Raw genomic sequence first — 26,619 nt, 5'->3', positions numbered from 1 at the left:
TAGATCTGATCCAACCTAAACTTTGATCCATGCTGCACAGCAGTTCTCCCTGGCAGGAGTGCAATCACATTCCATTCCCAGCTCCAAGCTAGGGATTTGGGCTTCCTCAATTAAAAATTTATACAATAGCTTTTTCCGATCCCAAAGCTTCATGCTCCACCAGAAAAGACTGCTGCATGCTTCATTTGTCAAATGTATGTAATATTGGATTGACTTCCGAGAGTATTTGCTCCAGAACGTTTCAGAGATTGAAAATTCCTCATTCCTACATCAGAGAATTAGACCAGGGCAGAAGGATTTATTTCAGGTCTCATTTCAAAGTTATGTATTAATAAAGTCAAAAGTTATTATGGATGTGGGGATTTGTAGTGACAAAGAAATCAGACAGAAAATATATGACCAAGGTAAGACAACACAAATTGATGTAGCACAGACAAAAAAGGGTGCAGGCGTACAGCATTTTCAAATGTAATAATCCCACACTTTGGTTACCCATTGACTGCATACCTGCCTTCAAAGCAAAATCAAGTTGTGAAATGTTTTATTCTGAAGATCACCGAGCATCGCAGCATAATGGTGATGTTACCGGATTACTGACTCTAAGGCCTGGCCTACTGACGAGTCACACAATACCAGGTTATAGTCCAACAAAGTTTAATTAAAATCACAAGCTTTTGGAGCACTTCTCCTTCATCATGGCTACTGACCTAATGACAAGAGTTCAAATTCTAACAAGACAACTGGGAAGTTTAAATTCAGGTATTTAAACAGAATTGGAATAAAAAGCTGGTAATGCTGACATTAAACCTCTCTAGTTCAGTTTGGTCTTTCAGTAAATTAAATCTGCCATCTGACCATTCTGACCAGTATGTGCCTCCAGAACTACACTGATTATGGTGAACTCTGAGGTGGCCCACGGAAGTCATTAGGACAGCTTGCCTTACCCCCTTCACAACTGCAATAGGGATGGACAATAAACAATGGCGTTTGCCACAACATCCATACCCCATCAACGAGTAAAAGCTTTGCAATACTTTTTCTCTTTAAAACAAATAAACACATGGATGAGGAAAACATTTGAAATGGATACAATCGTGGAATCCTGATCAGCTGATTTTCTTTGATTCAGCAAATTTAAGTTACTGAAAGGATACTGAGCTATGAAGGTCACAAAAGCCCCTCAGTGATTCACTGCTTCATGTATGGGTCAAGTTGTTTAACAATTGTTTTTTTGCGCTTTATACAGTTATAATTAGGCTCATTGAGCAAAGAGTTTCCCAGCTAATGACCTTCATCATTCCCGTTGTAATTCATTACTAATGCAATCAGTCTTCCATGCAAGGAAACACTCAGATTTTGACAGAAAAGAATCACTATACATTTGGATTCCCACAAGCTGACCTGTCATGTAAATTCCAGAGCATTTCCCCCCACAATTTCCACTCTGGTTACAGTTCTACTTCCTGAAAAGAGAGATCGGGTCAGCATCAAGTGATTGCACTGTCATTCTGAAGGCCAAAGTATTTCCTTTCTTGTCTCTATTGCAAATTACGACTCATGGTTAAAGAAGTGAACTGTGTAGTCAGTGCTCGTCCTGTTCCTGGAAATGATTTGCGACCTCAGATCACAAGATTCCAAAAAAAAAGCAAGAGTAAACATTTGGTAAAATGCTGTTTTTTTTCTGCACATCAGCTGTTCTCCAATTTATGACTCCTGATTGGTTTCTTGTCTTTTTTTTATATCCCAGTGAGATCACTGACTGCACTTTAATTAGCTCATTATTATTCCAATGTCCCAAGAGCTATAATTTTCCAATGGAAGGCTTGAGGCATGAATCAGAAAGACAACAAAAAGGTAATTCCTAAGGTTGTGGAAGAACACTGACTTTCTGACATTGTCGTTTGATTCAGCTGAACAGATGCTGACATCTCTGACCTTTGACATTTTGCCTCACTTTCAGATTTCACATTTGTGAGATTTGTATGTTGTGTGTGTGCATGCTTAAAACATTCGACAAAATACTAATATTTTAAAAAGCATCTATTTTATTTCAGGACTTTTAGATTTTGCGATGGCTTAGTGAAATACAAATAAAACAAACCAGCATTTATGCAACACTATTGCATCTCTCAAGAACCCGCAAAATGTTTTATCTGTAATTTTTATCCTGTGGTGTGGCATATTAATTATAATCAATTGTTGATAAGGAATTTATTAACTCCATAAAAAGTTACTTTATTTAACACAGGAGAAGACTTCACAAGTTATGGGGCAGGCATTGCACAAGCCAACCTGATTTGTTACATGTACAGCATACAGAGTCACAGTAGACTGTCAGACAAAGTTGCAACCTTGTGCACACACTGCACATAAAATCCTGAAATTGCACCCAGTCTGAAGGCCCTCCCCCAACCCTGCTGACAGGTTGACCGACTTTCCAGTCAGGAGACTGGTCACTTTGCTCATCCATCTGGAAGGCAGATAATCAGATTGGTGGTGAGTTGAGGCTCTTAATTGACTGATCAAGAGCCTTACTTGGTGGCAGGTGAGGAAAAATCCCCACTGAACCTGCTTATCCAAAAGTTAAATGGTGGGATGCCAAGAGGGGGGCAAATACATCATCAGGCAGAAGTCACCCAATTCGTTCATCTTCACAGAAGGAAACATTCCATCCTGAATAAGTATGGTTACAGGGAGCTGGACTAGATTTACAGGGTATTTAGGGACAAGATTTGAGTGAGGATTAAATCCAGGTCTTAAAAAAAAATGTCATTAACTGGCTCCTTAGAATTTCTTAAGATGTTCCTTGAAACCTCTCTCACTGGCCAACCTTTAGGTCAGATGTTCTAATCCTGCCTGATGTGGCTCTGTCTCAAATTTGGAATTGCTCATGTGAAACATCTTAAAAGGTTTTACAACTTTAAAGATGCTATGTAAATGCAAATAAGTTGCTGTTCTTCCTGTGCAACTCCAGGCTTGCTTATACTTCATAGGTTGAGAGAATGGCCACTGGCTACAGACAAGGAATGGTCTTCTGATTCTAGATAGCACCAAAATATTCCAGTATTCAAAGTTCAGGGAGTCTTTTATGCACACAAGGATTGGCATTTTGCCTAGCCAGGCATTGACATTTTTGAATCGGCAAGGAAAGTGAGGACCGCAGATGCTGGAGATCAGACTCTAGACTAGAATGGTGCTGGAAAAGCACAGCAGGTCAGGCAGCATCCGAGAAGCAGGAAAATTGACGTTTCAGGCAAAATCTCTTAATCAGGAATGAGGCAGGGAGCCTCCAGGGTGGAGAGATAAATGGGAGGGGGTGGGGAGAAGGTAGCTAAGAGTACTATAGGTGGATGGAGGTAAGGATAAAGGTGATAGGTCAGAGAGGAGGGTGGAGCAGATAGGTGGGAAGGGAGATTGGCAGGTAGGACAGGTCATGAGGATGGTGCTGAACTGGCAGGTTGGAACTGGGGTGAGGTGGGGGGAGGGGAAATGAGGAAACTGGTGAAGTCCACATTGATGACCGGGGGATGGAGTGTTCCGAGGCCGAAGATAAGGCATTCTTCCTCCAGGCTTTGGGTGTTGAGGGAGTGGTGGTGGAGGCGGCCCAGGAACTGCATGTCCTCGGCAGAGTGGGAGAGGGAGCTGAGAAGTTCGGCCACAGGGTGGTGGGATTGTTGGTGCGGGTATCCCAGAGATGTTCCCTAAAGTGCTCTGCGAGAAGGTGTCCAGTCTCCCAATGTAAAGGAGACTGCATCGGGAGCAACAGATACAATAAATGACATTTCAGGAAGTGCAGGTGAAACTTTGATGGATGTGAAAGGCCCCTGGGGCCTTGGATGGAGATAAGGGGGCAGGTGTGGGCACAGGTTTTGCAATTCCTGAAGTGGCAGGAGAAACTGCCCAGGAGGGGAGGGTGGGTTTTTGGGAGGGTGGGTTTTTTGGGGGCGTGGACCTGACCAGGTAGTCACGGATAGAACGGTCTTTGCAGAAAGCAGATAGGGGTTGGAGGGAAATATATCCCTGGTGGTGGGGTCTGCTGTAGGCGGATTATGCGGAGGTTGGTAGAGTGCAAGGTGAGGGCTAGAGTGATTCTGTCCTTGTTGCGGTTGGAGGGCGGAGGTGCGGGACATGGATGAGATGCGTTGGAGGGCATCTTCGACCATGTGGGAGGGGAAATTATGGTCTTGAAAGAAGGAGGAATAAAATTACTATGCTGGTTAGGATTGGAATTTTAGTGTAGATGGGATTGTAACCCTTGGGGTTTGTGTAGAGAGACATAAATCTGTTTGGGCGTGCAGAAATTGGAATGGTGTGCTTGGGGAGCTTGGAATGAGTGGATACACAAAGGTTGCTTTGTGTTTTTTGTATATGTGGAGTTAGTGTCTTTGTGGATGAGGAACATGGAATGTGTACACTGGAGGGCTTCTTGAATGTTCTAAAATGAGGCTTTTGCTGCATCTCATTCGGCAGTTTGACATGTTTGTGTAGCTTTGCATATACAGTGCTGACACTGCACTCAAATGCTGTGATTTTTGTGTTTTGTCGCACTTCTTAAAATTCGTTCACAAGATGTGGCCATTGGTGGTTCAGACACTGTGGTTGAAGGTGGTGAGCCATATTCTTGGATTCCTGCAAATTGATGGTGAAGGTACCTACACTGTGCTGTTTTGATTTGGGCTCCAGGATTTTGCTGCAGTGACAATGAAGGAATGGTGATAATAATTGTGAGGTTTGAAGGAGAACTTGCAGGCAATGGGTATCTCCACAGGTTTGGCTGCCTTTCTCCTATATGGTGGAATGCATGAATTGGGAGGCGCTGTCAAAGAAACATTAGTAACTTGCTGCACTCACTTTGTGCTCTTGATGGAGGAGCAAAACATGTAATTCTAGTATGTATTTTTACTAATCTCCATTCCTGATTCTGTCTTGCACAGAGTCTTAAGTTACCTTAGAATTACCAATTGTTGATTTGCATCTGTAACTACAGCATAGATATGACTGCTCCAGTTTCTGGTCAATGATAACCCCTGTGGACCTGATGATGGTGATTTGATGATGATGCATCGAATAAAATGGTTATTTCTGATTGGAGATAATCTTTACCTGGCCCTTGAAGGGAACAAATGTTAATTGAGGTTTTTTAGCTCAGGTATGAATATTTTCCCAGTCTAGTTGCGCATGGACACATTATCTGAGGAGCTTTGAGGAGTTTGTATCAATAAAAGTCCCCATTTCTGACCTGATGACAGAGGGAAGTTTGTTGAGGAAGTAGCTGAAGGCGATTGGGCCTAGGACAGTACCCTGAGGAAATCCTGCAGCTTGACATGAGGACTGATTAGTGCTAGAGGACAAGCGCTAAGCAATGCAGCTGGGGTGATGTTGGAATTTCTAGCCTTTACTATTTTGAATGCACTCATCCATTTTTAAAAATATCACATGAAGGAAACCAAAGTGGTTGAAGACTGGCATCTGTGTGAGTACGCTCTCCAGGAGGAGGGAATGACAGAACATCCACTTAGAACTTCAGCCTTGTATTCTGCTCTCAACTGATGGACTAGCCCATCACTAAAGGTAGCAATATTCATTGAACCTTCTCCCATCTGTTATTTAATTGTTCACCAGCTTTCATGGCTAGATGAGACAGGAGTGTAAGACTGAAATAAGATGTGTCATTTGCAAGATTGCTTATTAATGTCATACCTTCTCTGGTACTTAGAATGCACATCATTCTTTAATGTAGCTGCTGCAGGCGGGAGCCTCATTTTTGGTATACCAGGCGTCTTTTCTCTTAAATCTATCATTTAATAAAGGTTGCCCCCTTGACCTGACAGTAATAGAAGAGTGGGGGATATGTCAGGACCAGGAGATTACAGTTCAGAGCTTTTTAATCTGTTCTGAATCGACACCATTGGCACACAGTGTTACTGCCACACAACATAGTGAAGGAGCTACAGTGTAGTAGAAGGGTCTTCACCTTCACAGAAATTTGAGAGAAGGTCACTGCCAACAGTTGCTGTTATAGACAGATGCATCTGCAGCAGGTAGATTGATAAAAAGAAGATCAAGTAGGTTTTATGCCTCATATTATTTCTCTAATCATCTGCCAAAGGCCCAGTCTGGCAAATACATATGGCCAAATGAGTTAGTACTGGCGCAAACAAGCTACATTTAGTGACAAAAATTAAAATCACCCAGTGTAGATACTTTACATGTCATTGATATGCTCAAAGCTTCATCTACCTTGAATGAAACATCAAGGAGTACTGATTCACGAGTTGGAAGAATGGTTCAAGTCATAATCAGCAGATTTTCTTATCCTCCTTTGACCTGATACTATGAGACTTCAAGCAGTTTCTGAGCAGCACTCTCCTATCTGTACATGACGATGGCACAGCCTAAAGTAGTTTTCTCCTGCTCATGGGAAAGAACATTTTCTGATTATAATGGTGGAGGGTCACAATCGCTGATTATGTCACATGATTTATATTACTCGCATGTGTGCCAGCTTTCTCAGTTTTGACACAAGTCCCCACAGGCCAGTGAAAGAAACTTTGCAGGGGTGCTGGCACTGAGTGCATCTTTGTCTGATTCCCAGGTCAATACAGCCTGGTCAGTCAGTTTTCCCTTTTAATAGATTGAGCAATATGGTTTGATTGAGTGGCTAATCCTGAGGACAGTTACACGTTAACAATATCCACTGTGCAGTCACATATAGGCCAGATGGGCTGAGGATGGTTGTTTCTGAATCACATGAGAAAACGCAAACATCTTCGGCATGTTTAAATTTCTTGTCAGTCATCCAATAAAAAGAACACATTTTTTGACAAAAATCGCTGGACTCCGACATGAATCATAAGAAAAAACAATTAGATGTTTATTATAATTCTGCTTTAAAATCACAAAATACAAATTGATGGGTTATCCCAAACTCATTACTAAACCATATGTGACCTACTTATTGGTCATGTTGATCTGGCTCTTGTGTTTCAAAAAGTTGGTTCTCTGCCTTTGGCAATCATGAAGTAATTTCCCAGAGTGTTACTAAGATTGGGCTCAGCAATCTTCCTATCACTTTTTTTTGCCTCATACACCAGCCGACATATCAATATCAGGTTATATGATCCGATTTATGGGACTAACCAGTTTTTCATTTCTCTTCCAATATGTTCGTATTGTTATGACCAAGCCCAGAAAGGGGAGTACATTCCTCAGAGTCCCAAGGTTGATGTAACAGATTTGACTTTTTAAACAAATGACTTTCCCACTACAAAAGCATAAAGACATGAAGAAGAAGCCAGACAAATCCCTCTGAGTTAACCAAAGTTAGAGTTAATTTTAGTACAAGGCTTATTAAAAAGGTAAAAACCCATCCCACAACATACACACAAACATGCAAGCTAAGAAAATGATGCAGAATTGAGGTACATCCGGGCGACGAGAGGAGAGAACAGAAAAAGAAAGTTACAGTTCTTAGGTGAATGAATTTGCATTGATTTTGAAGTTCTAGTGGGCATTGTGACTCAGCTGGTTGTTCTTCTGCAGACACATTATTTAACCTGCAGTTATTGTTATCCCACAGAGTGGGCGCTATAGCACTTAAGTTCTCTAATTCTGAAAGTCCAACTTGGAAAAGAGACAGGGCCTCAGCTTGAAAAATTGCACAGTGAGAGTGAGAGAGATAGGTGATCATACATTCAGAGGGGAGTCCTCCTTCTTGATATTACTGTTTTTGCTGCAAAACCACAAGCTTTATAACCATGGCTTCTCACATACAGATGAGGGAGGGATTTTGACATGTGAATAGTGGCTGTTGGCCACAATGGGAACAAACTATTTTTGAGGAAGAGTTTTGACGATCTATTGTCAGTCTTCTCCAGTTATATTTTTTGATGGTAAATGTGGTAGTTGCAATCCTTGTTTTTTCCCACAGCAGGTTTTGGATGATACACTTTGTTCTGTACACACTTATCATCATCAGGAAATGCCAGAAAGATACCAGAAGATCTCCGCAGGTCTCAGAATAGGGCCTTTGTGGCACAGTGATCTTGACCATATCTCTGGGTTAGAAGGCCTGAGTTCAAATCCTACCTGCTCCATCGGTGCATAATAATATCTTTGAACAGATCAATTTAAATAATGAGTTGAGCTAAATATTTCAGATGATGAATTTTATTGTCTGGTTAAGTATCTTGGGTAGTTTTAGAACGTGGTCAACAGTTTCAGCTATCTAATTTAGACATTCTTTTGGAATCTGTGGAACACATTGTCACAGAGAGCTGTAGAGGCCAAGTCATTAAGCGTATTTAAGACTGAAATGGAAAGGTTCTTGATTAGTGAGGAGAACCAAGGGTTTTTTCAGATAAGGCAGGAGAAACATCTTGTTGAACATGACTGTTTTCAGAAGTGGTGGCTTTGACAGCCATTTATGGGTTCCAAAAGACCAGAAAATATAGGAGCTATATTAAGCCATTCTGCCCACCATTCCATTATGGCTGTTATGTTTCTCAACCCCATTCCCCTGCCTTCTCCCTATAACCCTTGGTTCCCCTCACTAATCAAGAACCTATCCATTTCTGTCTTAAATACACTTAATGACTTGCCCTCCACAGGCCTCTGCATCAATGCGTTCCACAGATTCACCACTCTCTCGCTGAAAGAAATTCCTCCTCATCTCAGTTAGAGCTTTTGCCCGAAACATTGATTTTCCTGCTCCTCGGATGCTGCCTGGACTGCTGTGCTTTTCCAGCACCGCTCGAATCTAGACTCTGGTTTCCAACATCTGCAGTCCTTGTTTTTACTCAGTTATAAAGGGTCATTCCTTCATTCTGAGGCTGTCCCCTAAGGTCCTTATCTCTCCAACTGATAGAAACGCATTCTCATCCCAAACTATTCTCACTTACCCAGGTCCAAGGCATTTAAGTTAGTCAATGATATTTAATAATTAAAAAGTTCACATTTTATATTAACATGACAGTATCACAAGAGTTCAAGGTACAACATGTAAATTCAGTGTGTCTTAAATGCATCTGTTTTTTTTAAGACAAACTGCAGTTTGACAGATTACTGTTTATGACAAAAATACTCCCCATCAGAAGTTGACTGATCAAAAAAAGTTGACAACTGTCTATTTTGGATAAATTTGGCATTTGCAAGACTCAGAACAATTGTCACTTTTGATCAATGGTTGACCTTTACCTGGAATTAACACTTATTTAAACTGGCTGAGTGAGATTGACATAGATAATCAATTAAAAGATGCTCATATTGTTCAAAACTCCCATCACATGCATAATGTGAATTAAGTTTTGAGCTTCCTAAGCATGATGGTATAACACAGATCACAAAATGGGAGTTCTTTAATACAGTTGGGTTAATACAAATATAATTCTGTTATGAAACAAGTGTTAGAAATAGTCATGCTTCAGTTAAATGTTTGATTGAGTTAAAAATGTAATCAGCTCTGAACAGAAAATAAAAATACATGCAAGTACGATTCCCATTTCCCTTAACAGTGAACTAATGCTGCAATAAATGAAAGCCCCTATCAACTCTCATGAGAACATGAGGTGAGAAGTACAGAATGTTCAAGTGCTATGTACTTTTCCAACACATTGGTCGGCATGCTCGCAGTTTCTGGTATGCTTGTTTTTGAAAGGAAGCCAAATGGAGATGAAAGGAAATCACTCATCAAGTTTGGACTGTTTTGTAAATGAAGACATTTTAGGCAAAGACACTTAACAAATCGCAGTTAAATCAGTGAAACTTGATTCCAAGCTAAAAAAAAGTAGCACTTGTGGGCAAACAATATACAGCCACAGATTGTTCAACTCCTAACCACTTCTAAACAAATCTGGGTGTGGAAATTAAAATGTGTTAGCTAATTTTAAACTGAAAGCCTCTATTTCTAGTGTTACACCTGTGAGACTTTAGAAGGTGATTATGGTTTAAGAGTGTCTCCTTTAGGATTGATTTTGGAGATCCTTTAGGATCAGTCTACATTTGTAATTTAAACTTGGCAGTCAATATGATCCTTCATCTTTGGCCTGCTAAACAGCAGGTTCAGCTCATGAATCTATTTTTTTCCAGTAATCCATATTTCCTCTGAGTCAGAGGTTGTGGGTTCAAAATTGTGTCAGGATTTGAACATATAATTTAAGCTGACACTCTAACATAATGCAAAGGGAGGGTTCAAATGTCAAAACCGCAATTTCTTTGAAGAGATAAAATGGCATAGTGGAGAGGGGCATGTGATCTCCTAATAGTTCTGACAGACAAAAAGCCCATGTGACCTATTTACCAAGGGGACAGGGCTCAATTCAAGCCCTGTTGAAAGTACATTCCAATTTTAAAACATCTGGAGCCAAAAGGGAAAAGCAGCTAGACTTAGCCCTGTCAGACTTGCAGGAACAATGGACAGAAAGTAAATCCTGTCGCAGTGGAACCTGGGCAGATTTAAGGACAGTGGTAAACTGATCCTCGTTTGGTCAGGAGGAGGATATACTGGAGTGGGCCTTATCGCTGGAAGTCAGTTCAGGGGTTTTCAAAAGACTGCAGGAAGCCACTGTCCAAGGACAGTGATTGTTATGTTGACTCAACGAAACAGGGAGAAGTGAGTCTGTGGGAAGCTTGGAGTGACTTTGGACTGATTCCTGTGAATAGTACAATTCCACAAAGTACAGTTTAACATATAAATATGGCATGGACTTTTCAGTCCCATTATTAAGTTGTTTCTTTTAATTAAGTGTACTTAATCCGTGTTGAATTTAGTCTCCAGCTCCAGAAAAAGTCTTAAAACATGAATACAATGGGATCTTGATCACATGGGCCGATGGGACAAGGAGTGGCAGATGGAGTTTAATTCAGATAAATGTGAGGTGCTGCATTTTGGAAAGGCAAATCAGGGCAGGACTTATATACTTAATGGTAAGGTCCTAGGACATGTTACTGAATAAAGAGACCTTGAAGTGCAGGTTCATAGTTCCTTGAAGTGGAGCTGCAGGTGGATAGGATAGTGAAAAGGACGTTTTGAATGCTTCCTTTTTTGGTCAATGCATCGAATATAGTAGTTGGGAGGCCATGTTGTGGCTGTACAGGACATTGGTTAGGGCACTTCTGGAATACTGCATTCAATTCTGGTCTCCCTGCTATAGAGAGGATGTTGTGAAACTTGAAAGGATTCAGGAAAGATTTACAAAGATGTTGCTAGGATTGGAGGATTTGAGCTATCAGGAGAGGCTGTATGAGCTGGGTCTATTTTCCCTAGAATGTTGGAGGCTGAGGGGTGACCTTATAGAGGTTTATTAAATCACTGGGGGCATGTATAGGATAAATAGACAAGGTCTCTTCCTTGGGGTGGGGGAGTCCAGAACTAGAGGCCATTGTTTCAGGTGAAAGATGAAAGATTTAAAAGAGACCTAAGGGGCAACTTTTTCATGCAGATGGTGGTTTTGTATGAAATGAGCTTCCAGAGGAAGTGGTGGAGACAGGTCCAATTACAACAGTTAAAAGGCATCTGGCTGGGTATCAGAATAGGAAGTGTTTGGAGGGATCATACAATCTCTACAATGTGGAAACAGGCCATTTGGCCTAACATATCCACACCGCCCTTTGAAGACCATCCCATCCAGACCCATTCCGCTACCCTATTACTCTACATTTTCCCCTGACTAATGCACCTAACCTACACATCCCTGAACACTAAGGGCAATTTAACTTGGCCAATTCACCTAACCTGCACATCTTTGCACTGTGGAGGAAATCACAACACCAGGAGGAAACCCATGCAGACATGAGGAGAAGGTGCAAACTCCACACAGACAGTTGCCCAAGGCTGGAATTGAACCCGGATCCCAATGCTAACCACAGATCCACTGTTCTGATCTCTGATGGGCATGGTTGAGTTGCATTGAAGGGTCTGTTTCCATGCTGTACATCTTTATGAAGGTTTATCATGTGTATTTTGAGTCAGTTACAGGAAATTTAATGTTTTTTAATTAAATGTTACAAGTCCCTGCAGCAATCTTAATTATACTTTGGGATTCTGCAAATCTGTTGACTAATGGAGACACAAGTGTCACTAACATAAATATGCCAGAAAGAGATACACCAATCATATTGATAGCTGTGGCCTTGCTGTAAGTATAATAGCCACCATATTGGTTTAAGTAACTTTCAGATTGATTAAACTTAAAGCATGTACTCTAGAATGTTACTAAGAGGTATAATGGAGCACTATAAAGCTGCAAGTCTCTTCTTCTCTGAACTTTGATGTGAAACAATAATAGTTCTGGCATACAATACCATAACTTGTGCAAAATTAACTGAAATTAGGAGCCACAGGAGAAATTAATTGTGGCGAGAGGTGTGGGATGGCAGAGAAACAATGACAAGAAGCAAGTTGACAGATGGAGACTGTGCAATATCAGAAATGATGAGGAATGTAAACAGGCTGAGGCCTATAGTCAGAACTATAACAAAGTAAAAATGAGCAAGAATAAAATAAAAGGAAATAAACAAACGATCATTTATACAAATGGTTCCAGCATCATTACTAAAATAAAAGAATTCTGAGGAGACCACTGTATCTGCTTTCTTCTGTGATTAGTGCAAGCATTGTAACAGTGTACAAGTGTAGGCCCAACATTCCACCTGCTGGCACACAAACATTGAAAAGCAGATGTAGATTTATTATTGACCCAAAGCAATTAAATCTCTAGGAAAGAGGTCACATGTGGTTTAAACTTGCACTCCCATCAAATGTGCAATTCATGAATGCAGCGATACATGAGATTTCTAACCAGTAGATTGAATTCGACGTACAATGTTTTAATGTTGTATCATAATTTTACTAAGTTAGATAATCCTGGCATCAGTGTGGGGGATGGTTTGAACCTTCCTCAACAAAAAGAATTTCAAAGAGCTGAAACAAAATTGCAAGCAAGATAATAACTGAGGCTTAAACTTCATTGTGGCAGCATTCAATAGCACCACCACCCATCAAAACAGGCACAGGGATTGCAGTGTGAGATTAACCCATGACTGCTCCTTCTGATGTCAGCAGCAGTAAAACTTCCTGATGTAGATGCTATAGTGTGATTACACCCAGTGTGGGGGCACAAATCCTGAAAGAAGAGTTCAAGTTCAATATTTAAAGGGGAAGCACACTTTCCCAAGAGGACACAGTGAAAATCGGTGACTTCACTTTGGGAAATACACAACGTCATGACACAAAATGGGTTACAAGGTTCTGAGACACCGCCTTAGTGCAGGAATTGGAAAGATGGATCTATGTCTTTGATCCAGAGAGAATCAGGAGGTTTTTCAGACAGACACTGCAAAAGAAAGTAGGAGCACATGGCTCGAAGGGTCTAAATACAGCGCCACAAGACATCACTCAAGTGGTCACGGTCAAATGAATTCATCCACAAATGTCATACCCCACCAAGTGACCCATTGCCCTCACACCCTGTTCAATAAATCACACTCCCTCACACACTTACCAACAATAGCTAATGAACTACCACTCATACTTCACTGGATCCTAACACTTGCCTCTGTTGCAAGCTTCCCATATCTCACAGCTCGACCATGTCATGAACCAGTGCCTGATGGTCAATGTCTCAAATTCCAGTCCAACAGACAGCAGAAGTTTCACAACAGTCAAGTCCTGCACATGAAGTCACAAAATGTCAGCCTGCTGCCATGCAAACTCCAAAGGCTGTGAACATCAGTGTTCTAAAGGGCTTGCAGTCCCATGCCAGCACTCCATCCAGCAGCAGCTCACTCAGGTTGCTAAAGAGTCACCTTGGGGCAGTGCTAGCAGCCATTACAGAACACAAACCTGTTGCCCTCTCTTATGATGACAGGCTCTGCCTCTAACCATTGCTATTCTACCAGTAGCATGGACTCCTGCCTTCCATGCCAATATGGTGCAATCCAAAGCCTGGCTTTCTATAGATAGAGATATGCAACAGAAGTGTCTTCCCCAGTGAAAGTCTGCAGCTTTTCACAAACTATGTAGCTGCAATCAGCATCGCTGTGTGCACCAGGAGAGGAAATGGCATGAGGAATCAGCAGCAAGAGGGTGAACATGGTATTTGCAACAAACCAACCATTTGAAAAGAAATAAAGTTAGTTCAGAATATTGTCTTAGAGATGTGTTTTATTTCAGCAATGGCTGGGAGGATGCTGTCGTGACCAGAAAACATTTTGTGGCCCAGTTGGTGACTGGGGAATTGGAATTGCATTCAGTGGGATTGCAACCAGCTGAGCCACTATTACATATAGTGCTTCACACCTTCCTCCTACATAGTCACTCAGAGTATAGTTGATGGTGAGATTACGTAGATTGTAGCAAAGCACAACACATTGTAGCTCTTGTTCTGTGAAATACTGCATGGCTTTTCCTGAGAATGGGCCAGGAAGCTGAGGTAATGCTTAATTATGTACTCACTGACAGTTCATGCGAGCATCGCTCTTGTTAGAACATATACTGCAATTGTGAGTTAGGTTGATTGTACCTAGTGCCCAGTAACCTTGAACCAGTTTCTCATTATAGTGCTAATGCTTGGTTCAACAAACTGGCAGAAAAATAAAACTACAGTGCCTGCTGGCATAATCCTGGCCAATGGACTGCATTATCAGTATAGTCAAACACCAGCTGGACATGGACGGTGTGGAACCCTTTATGGTGCAATAAGTACAAGCAGGACTTACAGAGTGACAGCTGGAGGGTTAATGACAGATTACACAAAGGGAGCCCTGCAATCCTAACAAAGCCACGTGCTTACTCTACTTTTCTTACCCTTGCTGAAGAACACAACTTTCTCCCTCTTTACACACACCTCACTGAAACAACAATGGACGGCCAACAACAAGATGGTGATGTGAACAAAAGTTGTATTTATACATTTGACGTACTGATACTTACCAAAACATGTTTTGGGAGCACATCATAAAACAAAATATAACACGAATCCACTTAAGGATGTATTAAGGAACAAAACCATAAGCTTGTCATCAAAGTCACAGGTTTTAAGGTATATTTTAGAGGAGAATGATGACTAAAGTAGGGGAGCACTGCAGACACATGTGTGTTACATGCTGCCTGATGCCACAACCTTTCTCCTCCACATACTCCCAGGATCAACGGTAATGACCCTGTCAAAATAATAGCCTGATGAATCAGTGTCGCTCCGAAAGCTAGTGTGCTTCCAATTAAACCTGTTGGACTATAACCTGGTTGTTGTATGATTTTTAAACTTTGTACACCCCAGTCCAACACCGGCATCTCCAAATCAAAAATAATAACCAATATCTTGCACCGGAAGAATGTTCAGAAGGTGTCAACATTTCTTAGAACCACACAGTACCTCTCACACAAAATACAGGCACCTGATAACCAAACTTCACAAAAACATTGAGGGCAAATCATGAAACATTCCTGTGCAAGTTTTTGAAATGTACTTCATTTTATTGTACAATCTGAAAATTAATCCACAAAAAGCTTGAGCAATCCAGAATTTCAAATCATTAAATGAAAAGATAGACCTTCCTCAAGCATCACGCACAAGCATTTCATGTCTGTTAGATTGTAAAATCAGGAGATTACTAATCAACTCTGCACTTAAAATACCTTTCGAAGAAAAACAGGAAGGACCAAACAAGCAGACCCCACCTGTTCATTCACTCGTGAATGGGATGGCCCATGGTGGATTAGAATTTTCACAATATCCATGTCTCCCTTCCAAGCAGCCAAATGGAGTGGAAAGCAACCCTTGTTATCTGCCACATTGGTGGAGGCTTCATACTGAAGGAGCTTCAGAACAACATCCCTACAAGATAAGGATCAAAACGTAAACAAGAGAAATTACAGTCAAATTGACACTAAAATCCAAAACAGAATATCATCTACTTGAAACATAACTGTATTTCTCTTTGGGCCGATACTGTCTGACCTACTCTGTATTTTCATCATTTTGTGTCTACATGTCCAATTAAATATAGTTACAGTGGTAAGTACAACACAACACAGTAATTACAGCAGCAGATAATGTACAATTTAGCAGTGATGTGACATAATGTTAATGCTATGTTCCAGACGGCACAGTGTCAACAGCACATCCAATTGGTTAAAGGCATAGGTATGTGTGATACAAGAATTGTTGTGATTTATATTACAAGACTCGTGGTAGACCACAGTCTTGGCTCATGGAATTTAAATAAATTCTCTTAGATCAGATAACACAAAAAGCACAAATTTCATTGTTATTGCCAAGACCACCTTGGTTTGTTTTAACCATAGTTATTAAATATTTCCAATGCATTATAAATCCAACCACTTAAAAGGAAGTGCGAATGATTAAAAAAAACCATCTTATGAAGAAATAGAGGGATATAATACTTGGCTTATGCTGTAAAAATATCCCTCTCCTCACAGCCAAGGTAATTTGTTTCCTTTGAAGAAAATCTTACAGCTCCACCGAAAGCCAAAAGCAGTACATGAGATGTTGAAAGCTGTTTCAATGCCAGATTCATGTAGCTCCTGCACAGACAATAATCCCCATGTAAGAGCTGCATAGAACTCTTTCCCTAAATGCAAATTTCATTCGAGTGGGAATTTTTCTTAATAGTCGACTCCATCACAACGTTCCAAAATAAAAAGTGTTCACTTCTACAGGGGTATGGGATCAGAAGCTTTGGGCTGTATATTTCCAGAACTCACTTGAGGTTGCAGGTCAGGCTGAGAACATGGTAAATGAAACAACAGAATCCTGAGCTTTATTGACAGAGTTGTAGAGTTTCAAGCAAGGAAGAAATGTATTTCGTCTGTATGAAGTAATTTGGCCTCAACTGGAATATTGCGTCCAGTTCTGGGAACCATACCTAGTGAAGATGCAAAGGCAATAGAAAGTGCGCAGAGAAAAATAAAAATCACAGAAATGGTTTGAGGGATAAGGGACTGCAACATGTAAAAACTCCAGCAAAGTTGGACTTTTCTCCTTGGAGAAGGTTAAAAATAGATTTGAGAGAGCTGTTCAAAATCTGAAAGGCTTCTGGACACTGTAGATAGAGAGAAATTGTAGTGACGGAAGGACCAGAAGACATGGATTGAAGGTAATTAGCAAAAGAGCAATGATACTTGTTGCTTAAAACTCCATAAGTCTGTTAACTTGTGAAACACACTCAATGATTCAATTATGTCAGCAAATGTACAAATCCCTCTGATCCCACACCCCCTGTTCAAATAAGCCCTCTGGTTTACATCAAGATAGTGAATACAAATTTGGGTAGCATGGTGGTTCAGTGGTTAGCATACTGCCTCACAGCACCAGGAACCTGGGTTTGATTCCAGCCTTAGGCGACTGTCTGTGTGGAGTTTGCATGTTCTCCCAGTGTCTGTGTGGGTTTCTTCCCACAATCCAAAGATGTGCAGGTTAGGTGAATTGGCCATGCTAAACTGCCCATAGCATTCAGAGATGTGTATGTCAGGTGCATTATTCGAGGGAAAAATAAAGTAGTGGGATAGGGGAATGGGTCTGGGTGGGTGCTCTTTGGAGGGTCGGTGTGAACTTGTTGGACGAAATGGCCTTTTTCCACACTGTAGGGATTCTGTGAAATACCCACTAACGAAGCAATTCATACCAGATCTTTCAGATTTGTGCAGTGAGTGGTGTGCACATGTGGATTGCACTGACACAGTGGCAAAGCCAGTTTCAGTTGAGGTATTGGGGGGAGGTGTAATTGATTCATGATCTGAAAATGAAAGACTTCAGGGCCACAGAGAAAAGGCACGGGAGTAGCACTAGCTGAACTGCTTAAGAGGGCCAAGCACAGACAGCTCACTGTAGCCACTCTACAAGAAAGGTCTTGAGAGCATTCTTAAAGGCTTGACCAATATCCTGACAATTAACGTGGCACATGTCAGATAATGAAATAGGAACATTCCTAGTCTCGGTGACTCAGTACCCAATAAATACTAAACAGGATTAAAAAAGGAACTATTTAGAATTCCAAAGAGAAAGCCATATTTGACCTGAAATGTTACCATTGATGGGACAGATGTTTTGTGGTGTCCAGTTATGCAAACAGTTTAATTCCTGTATAAGCGGAGGTCACAGACCCTGTCCCTTGCCTGAGACATGGCGATATATAGAGGTGTCATGGATCTTTGAAACATTTTTTTAAAATATAGGGCCTTAAGGCACTAAGGTCACTGAAATGTTAATGAGTTAAGCTTTGACATTGAGGCAGGCGAACAGGAAAACTATTAAGAAACACCTCAAATCCGAAGGAAGTCTTTGCTCCAATTCACCCTGTAAATACAGCGAATAAAAATGGAAACTCAAGTGTGGCAAATAAAGTCAAGTGAGAGAAGCAGTGTCATATACATGTTCAACCAGAAAGACCCCTCTTGCAAGGGGCAAGGAATTGACTCCCAAAACTGGACATCTACATGAAGCACGTCTCAGGAAAGGAGAGAAACATTGTGGGAAGGAAACATAGTCATAAGAACTGAATATAATAAATTAAATGAAGAACATATGAAAGTATAGGACAAGGACACTTTAACAAAGGCAGGCAAGTGACCACAAAAGGTAATAGCACTCAACAATCTGCTCCTTACCCATGTCTTTTGTAGTCATTCTAAACCATCCAAAAACTTTCATTTTTCCAAGCTTGAAGCTCTGTTATAGAGTCATAGAGATATACAACATGGAAACAGACCCTTCAGTCCAACCCATCCATGCCGACCAGATATCCCAACCCAATCTAGTCCCACTTGCCAGCACCCGGCCCATATCCCTCCAAACCCTTCCTATTCATATACCCATCCAAATGCCTCTTAAATGTTGCAATTGTATCAGCCTCCACCACGTCCTCTGGCAGCTCATTCCATACACGTACCACCCTCGCGTGAAAAAGTTGCCCCTTAGGTCCCTTTTATATCTTTCCCCTCTCACCCTAAACCTATGCCCTCTAGTTCTGGACTCCCCACTCCAGGGAAAGGACTTTGTCTATTTATCCTATCTATGCCCCTCATAATTTTGTAAACCTCTATAATGTCACCCCTCAACCTCCAACGCTCTAGGGAAAACACCCCAGCCTGTTCAGTCTCTCCCCATAGCGCAAATCCTCCAACCCTGGCAGCATCCTTGTGAATCATTTCTGAACCCTTTCAAGTTTCACAATATCATTCCAATAGGAAGGAGATCAGAATTGCACGCAATATTCCAACAGTGGCCTAACCAATGTCCTGTACAGCCGTAACATGACCTCCCAACTCCTGTACTCAATACTCTGATCAATAAAGGAAAGCAGACCAAATGTCTTCTTCACTATCCTATCTCCCTGCGACTCCACTTTCAAGGAGCTATGAACCTGCACTCCAAGGTCTCTTTGTTCAGCAACATTCCCTAGGACCATAGCATTAAGGTGTATAAGTCCTGCTAAGATTTGCTTTCCCAAAATGAAGTACCTCGCATTTATCTGAATTAATTTCCATCTGCCACTTCTCGGCCCATTGGCCCATCTGATCAAGATCCTGTTGTAATCAGAGGTAAACCTCTTTGCTGTCCACTACACCTCCAATTTTGGTGTCATCTGCAAACTTACTAACTCTACCTCTTATGCTTGCATCCAAATCATTTATGTAAATGACAAAAAGTAGAGGACCCAGCACCGATCCTTGTGGCACTCCACTGGTCACAGGCCTCCAGTCTGAAAAACAACTCTCCACCACCACCCTCTGTCTTCTACCTTTGAGCCAGTTCTGTATCCAAATGGCTAGTTCTCCCTGTATTCTGTAAGATCTAACCTTGCTCACCAGTCTGCCATGGGGAACCTTGTCGAACGCCTTACTAAAGTCCGTATAGATCACATCTACCGCTCTGCCCTCATCAATCCTCTTTGTTACTTCTTCATTTTTGAAATCTGACAATCTCAAGCACATCAGCAATCATATGTTAATGTATTTTTTTCTGAATATCCTAACAGGATTTTTCAGAAATATAAATTTGTTGTATTACTGTAAAATTCATAGCGATTTCAAGCTCATGATTAACAGCATCTCTCCTTTCTAATCTGCTGGTATTTGTAATGATATCACTAAGCTTTAGATAATTTGGATTTGGGGCTTAATCATATAAAGTGGTAAGTACAAAATGTGTGTGCAACACAAGTACTGTAACTAGTTTCAGGAACTGAATTCAGGTCACAGACACCATAAAGAAACCATTCATTAGAAGGATAGAGATCAAGGATAAAATTCAATTCTAACAATTTTTAAAAAGACAGAATGTTTATCTTCTAGCCAAAATCAATGGGAGTCAGTGAGAACTAGGGAGAATGCTCCTCTGGCACATAAGAAAATGGCTGTGGTTGTCGGAAATCAGTTATCCAGGACATCTCTACAGGAATTTCAAGGTAGTGTCCTTGGCCCAACTACTTCATCAAAGACCTTCCCTTCATCACAAAAGATCAAAAGTGGGATGTTTTCAGATCAAGGGGAGATGGTTAAATTCTCTCTCATTGATGATTTTCACTAGCATTCGTAAGGCATGAAATGTTACTTGCCGTTTCTCAGCCCAAGCCTGGATATTGTCCAGATCTTAGTGAATTTTAACATGGATATTTGCAGCTGATTGCATGACGTTCAGCACTTGTCATGATTCCTTAGATTCTGAAGCAGACTTTTTCAGTTCTCAGCTTACTATTACAATACATTTACACAGCCTATTGAAGGCACTCTGCTTACTCCACTGCATTAAAACAGAATATGTGAAAGTGAGGATTTTTACACTGGAGCAAAAGATGTCCCAATTTCATGCCTTAAAAGACACACTGCCTACTGAGCAATAAAGTAACATCTCCTTTTTCTCCTTTGAGTGGAAACCCTTTTCCAATTAACAGGTACAATAGGCACAATACCGTTATGCATGAATGCACTACCTTGACAAATGTATGATACAATCCAACATGGTCCTTATAGGGTTATCATGACTTGGCTGTGTAGCTTCATTCTGCAATTTGTGGTCTGTCGTCACAAATGGAAGTGCATAATAAATACGTAGGTTATTATATGGGCTGATATCTTTGGATCAAACTATGGGTGTTTGATGATATGCAGTTCGGATATGTCACCTATTTTGGGACTTGACCATTACTATTATAATATCATATGATCTAGGCTGAAGGCAACAATACAGTATTTTTCCACAAACGTGTGAGATTGTATTAATATTTCAAACATACATGCTTTGTACTGGTTCAACTTGGGGTAATTGCCTGCATACTCTGATTATTCTCTCACGCCATGTTTTCCTCCTTTTCAATAATGCATCATGCTCATGTGGAAGAGAACAACTGTGTGGATCTGTCTCCCAAATGCAAGAGCTGCTTGTGAGGGCAAACCAATACCTTAAGGAATAGCACATAAATTTAACAGAGCTGTCTAAAACCTTGACAAGTCACTTGATACCTGACTATCATGGATTTATGCTACACACAGGGCAGTCTGCATGACTGTTCAAATGAATGTTTTGATGAAAAAGAGATAAACATGTTTAACATCCCTTTTCCTGCAGGTCTCAGGAGAGTGAATTATGGACCGTTGCCAGGTACAATTTGTTGAGGAACACCAACCATACGGAATATGGGGGTGAATTTGTCAATCACCACCATACTGGTAATATCCCTGATTTGTCACCCAAAAGGGAACTTAGTGAAGTAGTCAGAGTTATGACACAGGGTAAACCCTCCTGCTTATTTTAAAACCAGCAACACAGAAAAGATTTATCCCGTGAAGTAATCTGTAAAACTTCGAGTGGCGAAGAACTATTTAAAGTAAAAATTAACAACTTTGTTTCTTAAAGTATAACAGAGAATAATTAACTAACAACTATTTACAATTCTTTCCCCTAAACTTTCTTTTACCTTCCCTTCTATAATACTAGTCCGATAAAACTCCCAATTAAGAATTACAGAAAATTCAAATTTTAAAAACCAGCCAGCGGTCGAATCTTCTGTTTATTTTCATCAGTAGATTAGCTTCCCCAGGTCAGTGTTGAGGTTTCTCTCTGTGCAAATGTATTTTCTAGACAGGTACCTCTCAGCGTTCTGACTATCAGTCTAGATCTGTTGTTCTTATGGCAGTTCTCCCCACTAACTGTTCAATTTTCCCTGGTCTTATACTCCAAAGCATCAGATTGGGTCATTGGCTTTTACGATTGTCAATATACTCTATTCAAACTTGATCAATTAGAATTTGGGATTTTTTTTGTTATATAATTTAAACTGATCAGCCTAATTTGAATCTGTTTTGTCATTTCCAGTCAACCAGCTACCCTAGTAGGTGGAGCACGTGCTATATTGTGTCTTATTGAGTACAATTGATGCTGCCAATGCTAACTTTTACTCTCTTAAAGATATATTACATCCACATTTTCATAACATTAGTCACCAAACTCTAGGCATATCCTTGAACATGGAAACAATCAGTGATAATCCTGCATTAAAAGAAATCTTGTGTGGATAAAGAAGGTCAGCAATTGTTGAGGCTGGTGGAGTTGCCATGTTCACATGACTTGATTATATGATTGATGTTCTTTTTGAAGCTGGACAAATGAATGAACTAATGATCCCTCAGTTTTTCTTTCTGTACCCATGTGACCTCTGTGTATATGGTCTAATAATTCTTGGCATGAGTTTGCTGAATTAGAACATATTTGCCCTTGAGGGTTACATTCCTGGAGACATCAAGTTCATCTCCAGATGACCAGAATTGATCTTGAGGAATATCTGATGCAGCTTGCTGAACTTCCTATGCTTGGCTCTGACCAAAATGAACAAAATCAACATTGTGGTCTGGAATATTTGGTGTTTCAACTGACTGATTTGTTACCTGGTGGATCGCAACATGTAGGTCCATACATGCCAGTAATTGAAGGTCCTACTGTATCACTGATGTAAAAAGTTTCAGGTGTCCAGCCTGAAGAGCTATATTGATATGGAAGACTGATGATGTTAATACAAAGGATGTCAGACCCACTGTAAGCAGCTTAACAGGTGTGAACTGGACAACACTGCCAATTTCTGAATGCATCTCTTGTAAGATGCAAAAAAGAGGTGAAATGTGCACTGGCATCAGGGTCAATTTTGGTATACAGCACATGGTGTCTATTCTTTTTGAGGTAGATCTCTTAGAAGAAGGTAAAAGCTTCAGATTTTCTGACCATGTCCATGTGATGTGTCTGACTGACTCCAAGTACCCGCTGTTTGGAAACTGTAAGCTGAGAGTTGGAGATAACTCTTGGACTATGTTGTAATGCTTGCATGCCATGGAGTAAACTTTGGAAATTTCCTTGACATTGTTCCTTGGTTGGCACTTCTTCATATGCTGCTGTGGAGCATTACATTGCAGTTTGGACTTCCCAAGATAATTGGATGTATCCTTGTAGAAAACATGCACAATTATGACAGAAAAAAGAAATATGGTTTACATGACTATTAGGAGAAAACAATGTAGACAAAATTCCAAAGATCAAAAAGTCCAAACTACAAGTTGGAAAGTCCTTTTTCTCTGACAGTTCTTTTGATTTTTTTTGCAATGGTGAGACGCTTTTGTATGCATGGTGATAGAAAAGGTAAAATCGCCATTTAGCTACCACACCATCGTGTTGCTTTCTCATAAGAGAGAGAGAGAGATGACTGGTGATGACTTAATGGGAGGAACACTATTTCTCAGGCGATGAGAGAGATTCAAAGAAGAATCCTTCATGGCAGCCTAAGCTGGTGTAGGAATTGAACCCATGCTGTTGGCATCACTTAGACTGCAAGCCTGTCACCTAGCCAACTGTGTTAATGGACCTGTGCTCAATCAGGTCAACTTGGATCTTTTCTTATATGAATTCGTTGAAACTGTCTCAATTTTTCTGGCTTAGAGAGGATCTGGAAACTATCTGCAAGTCTCGGGACTTTCGGCTTTACAACACATTCTACAGCTCAACTCCGAGAGCTGTTGCCAGGCAGAATTTCCTCAACTCAAAGTGTAGCCTCTGGTCATCCCTTTTCACTACAAAACAGCACAGCTCAACAACATGCAACTTATTTTTCAAGTTGCATGATTTTCCTGTTTTCTTCAAATATAACTGTCTAGCTGCCACTTCAGTTCACAAAATGAGAAAACTTGGTTGCTTACGTGGAACATTGATGAAACATCAGATTAGGTCAAGATTATAAAGATCTCACACCAAAGGAAAGCACCATGTGAATAACTAAGACACATTCATAGAGTATACAACAGAATAACAAACAAAAGATGGGACGTGCTTCAAACAGCCTATGATTGAGTCATGTTTTATTAGCTGATAGTTTTGGGATTTAAATAGGGCAGTCAATATATAGTTGTAAAGGTTGATTAGGCAGGAGAATTGGGATGATGCAGTCAGAACTGTTAATGCAATAAGCAGCTTTACACATTAGATGTTCTATTCTACAACACAGCACTGAAAACCTCCCAATAGCACGATCAGATTCTCTTCCGCAGTTCAGCCAGGCTCTTCATACTAATCCCCTTGCTATAGCTGCATGGACACCTCCAGGGTGTCCATAACAATGTATCCCTGCACTTAGTCATGCAGCATGCAAATTTCCACAATGATTGATATCCTGCCTGGACCCGTCCAGACAGTTGGAGTGCAGGAGTATTCTATGCCGACTCTGGTGACACTTCATTATACCCATTTTCAATTGGTAACCATGGATACTCCAAAGCTCAAATGAAGCATGACAGTAAAGAATAGCTTTGGTACACTAAAAGCCAGACTGCAAATCGCCTCCGAGAGTCAAATATTGATGGGTCACTGGACTGCTTTAAAAATGAAATAACTGTGATACTGCCTTGGAGCACTGACTTGCATAGTTCTGTTGGCAATAAATGAAATTTTAGCAGAATTTACTTTTACTGTTTATACCAGCATCACCGGTACAATCTGAGATCCCCAGAATCTTCAGAAATACTGCCTCTGTCCAAGTTCCTCAGCCTCTCTCTAGTGCTATTTGCTGCCTGAGCTGAAATGAAACAAAATTACTTCAAGTAAACAAGGAATTCATTGTCACGTGGTTTACTTCTTAGTGTACGGCAGCTGGATAAAAATATTCTAAACAACCTGTTGAGAAATGTTATTGTCCACCTGTGGAACAGGTGGGTCTTGAACACAGACCTCCTGGCTCAGAGGTAGGGGCACTACCACTGCAACACTAAATTGGAGCTAATGCTTTTTGTGGTATTGTAATTTGCATCACCTGGTCATCCTGAAAATTCAGATTCTACTCAATTATTAGCTAGAGTGGGAAAATACATGGACCCAGAGCCTTCTGTCTGCTATTGATTGATAGATTGATTTATTGTCACATGTACCGAAGTACAGTGAAGAGTTTGCTTATGAGCAGTACAGGCAGCTCATAGTAAGCAATGGTTCACAGATCAAAAAGACTTAGATAGTGGCATACAGGTTACATTGCACATGTTGTGCACTAAGGGAGATCAACATTAGCAAGTTCAGCACTATTTGAGGCTAAACAGTCCATTCAATTACATAATAATGACCAGGAAGAAGCTGTTCCTGAACATGCATGTGTTCAGGCTTCTGTATCTTCTGCTTGATGGAAGAGATTGTAGGAGATCAATGCCGGGATGAGATGGATCTTTGATGATGTTGGCAGCCTTTCTGGGGCAGCGAGCCATGTAAATGCAGTCCATGGATGGAAGGTTGGCCTCCGCAATAGTCTGGGCTGTGCACACAACCTTCCGCAATTTCTTACAGTCCTGGGCAGAGCAGTTGCCATACTAGGCTATTATGTACCCCGACAGTATGCTCTCAATGGTACATCTGTATAAGTTGGTGAGGGTCCCAATGGACATGTCGAATTTCCTGAGCCTTTTGAGGAAGATGATACATTGTTGTGCCTTCTTGGCGATATACCTGATCCCTAGATTCAGCTTTTGCTTTGTGTACTACTGTCCTCAACTACCTTGTACTGGCACAAGTCAACTAATCAGGAAAAACCAGATACATTCCAGAGCTAAATAAAGAAGTTTGCAGCTTCAGTGTAAAGGATTTCTACTTTCTTTGGTTCGTCAGTCATGCCTCAATTATTTACGTTCTTGTTGCAGTCACTAATGTCCAGGTTCAAGTCTCACACAATGAGGTTCATGCACAAAGATGAAGGCTGTGATTCCACTGCACTTGGGACTGACTATGGAGGTGCTAAGATATTAAACTGAGAGTCCATCTTCCTGCTTTGATGGATATAAAAAGGTCTCACTGCACACTTTCAAAGATATTTACTAGACGTTACTCCTGAAATGGCAAACTGTCCTATGAAGAGAGGTTAGGCAAATGTGGCCTGTATTCTCTAAAGAGTTTTAGAGAATTAGAAGTGATCTCTTTTAAACTTACAAAATGTTTAAGGGCTAGACAGGGTAGATGCAGGCAAGATGTTTCCCCTAGTTCAACATTAAGAACAATGGGGTATAACATTACAGCAACAAGGATGCATTTAGGACTCAAGATGAAAATAATTTTCTTTACTCACGGTTGTGAACACTTGAAATTCTCA

At 40.7% G+C, this 26,619-nt stretch overlaps 1 protein-coding gene across 8 annotated transcripts in view; it reads right to left on the bottom strand.

Annotated features, from left to right (window-relative positions):
* anks1b (ankyrin repeat and sterile alpha motif domain containing 1B) overlaps window positions 1-26,619 on the bottom strand; it is an 815,114-nt gene that overhangs the window by 536,860 nt on the left and 251,635 nt on the right. For all 8 annotated transcript variants that reach the window (XM_060842911.1, XM_060842914.1, XM_060842910.1 and 5 more), the window contains exon 3: window positions 15,677-15,833. In XM_060842911.1, the coding sequence (XP_060698894.1) occupies window positions 15,677-15,833 (157 nt within the window). The remainder of the gene's footprint in view (window positions 1-15,676; window positions 15,834-26,619) is intronic.

This window comes from Hemiscyllium ocellatum, chromosome 23 (genome assembly GCF_020745735.1).
Source record: "Hemiscyllium ocellatum isolate sHemOce1 chromosome 23, sHemOce1.pat.X.cur, whole genome shotgun sequence".
NCBI lineage: Eukaryota > Metazoa > Chordata > Chondrichthyes > Orectolobiformes > Hemiscylliidae > Hemiscyllium > Hemiscyllium ocellatum.
This window is presented reverse-complemented; position numbering and strand designations above follow the sequence as displayed.